We start from the raw sequence: 3,226 nt of genomic DNA on the forward strand, positions 1-3,226 counted from the left end.
ATGCATAAAGTACTGTATATTGATGCATATTACTTAAAATTCAAGATTACAAGTAATTATGCATAAGTACAACTTATTAAAGCTYGATGTTTGAATTCGTTTAAATAACTGCGGATAAACATAATCAAATAGAGGATGAACATCTCATTTTAAAATATAAAAAATCTAAAATATAATTGGAATAATTATCGAGTTCCAACAAAATAAATAATTATTATCATTATAAAAAAATTATATTATTAAACCAAATATAAATTACTTTGTTATTGTACATAAATTAAATTATAAAAAAAATGAATTAAAAAATTACACAAAAAATAAGAAATTTTTAATAGTTAATTTGATATTAATATCGATATATTTTTGTCAAATTTTTATGATATCTTCAAACATATATTTTATTCAAAAATAAAAACATCATCGTTTTTCCCAAAATCACATAAAGCCATATTATAACATCGACTGAGATAAAGAATAAAATTAAATATTAAAATCACGATGTATCTCGTTGCATTGCGCGAGTACGCTTCTAGTAATATCAAATAAAAAAATGAGGTTTTTACATAAGAACACATGATTAGAATTATGTAATCAAATTTGATCACTAAAATATAGAACTTGTTCATCAGTAACTTTGTAAATTCCTCCGATCCAATTTAAATAGATCGATCATAACAGGAAAGATCGTATGAGAATGAAAGTTAATGTTAGAAACGTAAGAAGGAATCTGAACCCTTGATCAACTTTAATCTCAAACATACCCATAAACCGCGTTTAATACGGGGATTGATCAGATGCATCTCGGTACATCTCATTCTAATGTACATCAAAGGGTAGTGGATTCTTTTTTACGCTTCTCACCTTAACCCTCTTTCTTATTGGAATCCAACCCTCAGACCATAACCGGAAAACCAAATTTAATTAGATTGGATCGGATCCAAAATTTCAACACCGAAATCAGAGTGGTCGGTTCGTGGATGACAATCCATAATCCAATAAAACCAAACCGATCCAATCAAATGACTGTCCATATATCATCGAACTACCATCCAATTATTAACATTCAACGAAATTATTTTTTAGTTGATATTTATACGTAGTGGTTTTTAATAAATTAAATATATATATATATATGAATAATTGTTTGAAACAGTTAATTAATTGGTTGAAAGCTGTATCAAAATATTGGATGAATTCAATCCAATTCAATAAATAACCAATAGTAATATCCAATTGATGAAACCGATCTGATTCAATCATTCATCATATTCGATTAGATTGGATGTCAATGTTAATTGGATTGGATAGGATGAGAAAATCCAACATCCCTTGGAGTATTAGATCAGATGTGAGACCAAAGGTTTTACGGGTCTCACGAAAAACCTTTGGTGTCACGTGAACCCAACACTATATATATATATATATATATATATATTAATATATATATATATATATATATATATATATAAATTGTAATAGACATAGAGATATATACAAAAAGGAATATAGGAGAAAGAGATAGATACCTGAGGAGAGAGGAAGATGAGAAAAGGCGGCCGCAGCCGGAGAGGATCGGAGGTGGAAGGTGGTGGATGGAGAGAAGATTGCCGTTTTCATCATACGATGAACGGATTAATTAAAGGGTTAATTTCTTGTTGATTGAGTCGTTTTTGGCATTTTGTTCTTGATCAGCATATGACTGTAAGAATATATGTATGCAAAAAACTGTATTTATAATGATTTTGAAGGGAAGACGACGAATAGGAGTTGGGAAAAGATGCTCACAAATGAGTACATGGTATCAGTGTATCTGCTGCTATATAATATATATTGCTGTTTTACACATGATGCCAATTGCCAACAGTTTATAATTAATTAATTAATAACTATAATTAGTAATTAGCATGACGTCTCCGATTACTTCCATCTATTATTAAAGATTTGGCTGCATGCGTTGGCCATTTGAAGAGATTTAAAGAACTCAATCTGATGTTTGCGGTTTGAAAATCTTAACCCAACCCAAACCGTATGGGTTGGTCGGGTTGATACTTTCTTTTAACCTTGAATATATTATTTCTCTACTCATAATTTTTTATTATTATTATCAACCATTTGATACAACTTATTCACAATTCTTATGTTTATCACATTCAGTTAATTTTCTCAATTTATATATATACTGAACATATATACGAATTAGTTATATAAATATGTTAATAGATTCAAAATATGTGTATATAAAGAGCACATGTGATACTATAATTTTCATATATATATATGTGTGTGTGTGTGTGTAAATTACACTATCACGTACGTTCTTCATATACATATATTAATAGAAATTCGGCAATCATATTAAATCCAAGAAATAAAAAAAAATATCGGGCTCTTCGGATTGGGTTGACTCCAAATAATAATAACCAAATATTAACTCGTGTATTTATTTTCTAAGTGATCCGTTAGTAATCATCAAGTGAAAATTTTCTGGATAATTTTTATAAATAAAATTCATTTGTTTTCTAATGCAATAAGTTACCAGCAAAATGCTGAATTTCATTTGTTCAAAGTTGGGATTGAGCTTAAATGGGAAGATCCGGAGTGTGCCAGTAGCAGAAAGCCTACCATTGACACTATCTGGTTTAAAACAGTACATATCTTTCTCCTCGTTTTGCTTGATTAGTATTTGAATATTTTTAACAGTTATGTTATTATACAATCTTTTTTAAATAAAATATTAAAAGTTAAAATCTTAAAAAAAAATGACATTCAACTCCAACAACTGCTCTGTTTTATCAATTTTTTTTATCAACTATATTATTAAAATATTCAATATATTTAATAAAATATTATTTTTCCGTCTTAAATACTTAGTTTTAACGTCTCTTATTGGTGAGAAAGAATAAAATATTATTCTTCTCTCTTAAATATGGACTTTTAAAGATTTCTCTAAATTTAAAGATTTCTACTTCTTTCTATCTCTTTAAAATCTCTATTTTTAACATGTATAACTTTTAGAGATGCATGTGTGTGTGGATTCATTGGGTAAGCAAGTAAATACATATATATATTAGAATGATATTTGCGCAATACAGCGAGATATATCTCGTTTTAATGTTTCAATTTATTTATTTTCTCTATCGATACAATACGGTTTTACGTGGTTTTAGAAAACGATAATATTTTTATTTTAAACGAAATATAAATTTGAAAAAAATATATCGATATT

At 27.5% G+C, this 3,226-nt stretch overlaps 1 protein-coding gene across 1 annotated transcript in view; it reads right to left on the reverse strand.

The window, feature by feature from the left end:
• LOC112504426 (ent-copalyl diphosphate synthase, chloroplastic-like) overlaps positions 1 to 1,617 on the reverse strand; it is a 12,472-nt gene extending 10,855 nt beyond the window's left edge. Inside the window, exon 1 of the mRNA XM_025108367.1 lies at positions 1,527 to 1,617. Coding sequence (XP_024964135.1) covers positions 1,527 to 1,617 — 91 coding nt within the window. The remainder of the gene's footprint in view (positions 1 to 1,526) is intronic.
• Between the last annotated feature and the right edge of the window lie 1,609 nt (positions 1,618 to 3,226).

Source organism: Cynara cardunculus, unplaced genomic scaffold (genome assembly GCF_001531365.2).
Source record: "Cynara cardunculus var. scolymus isolate 2C unplaced genomic scaffold, CcrdV1 Un_Scaffold_5573, whole genome shotgun sequence".
Taxonomy (NCBI): Eukaryota; Viridiplantae; Streptophyta; class Magnoliopsida; order Asterales; family Asteraceae; genus Cynara; species Cynara cardunculus.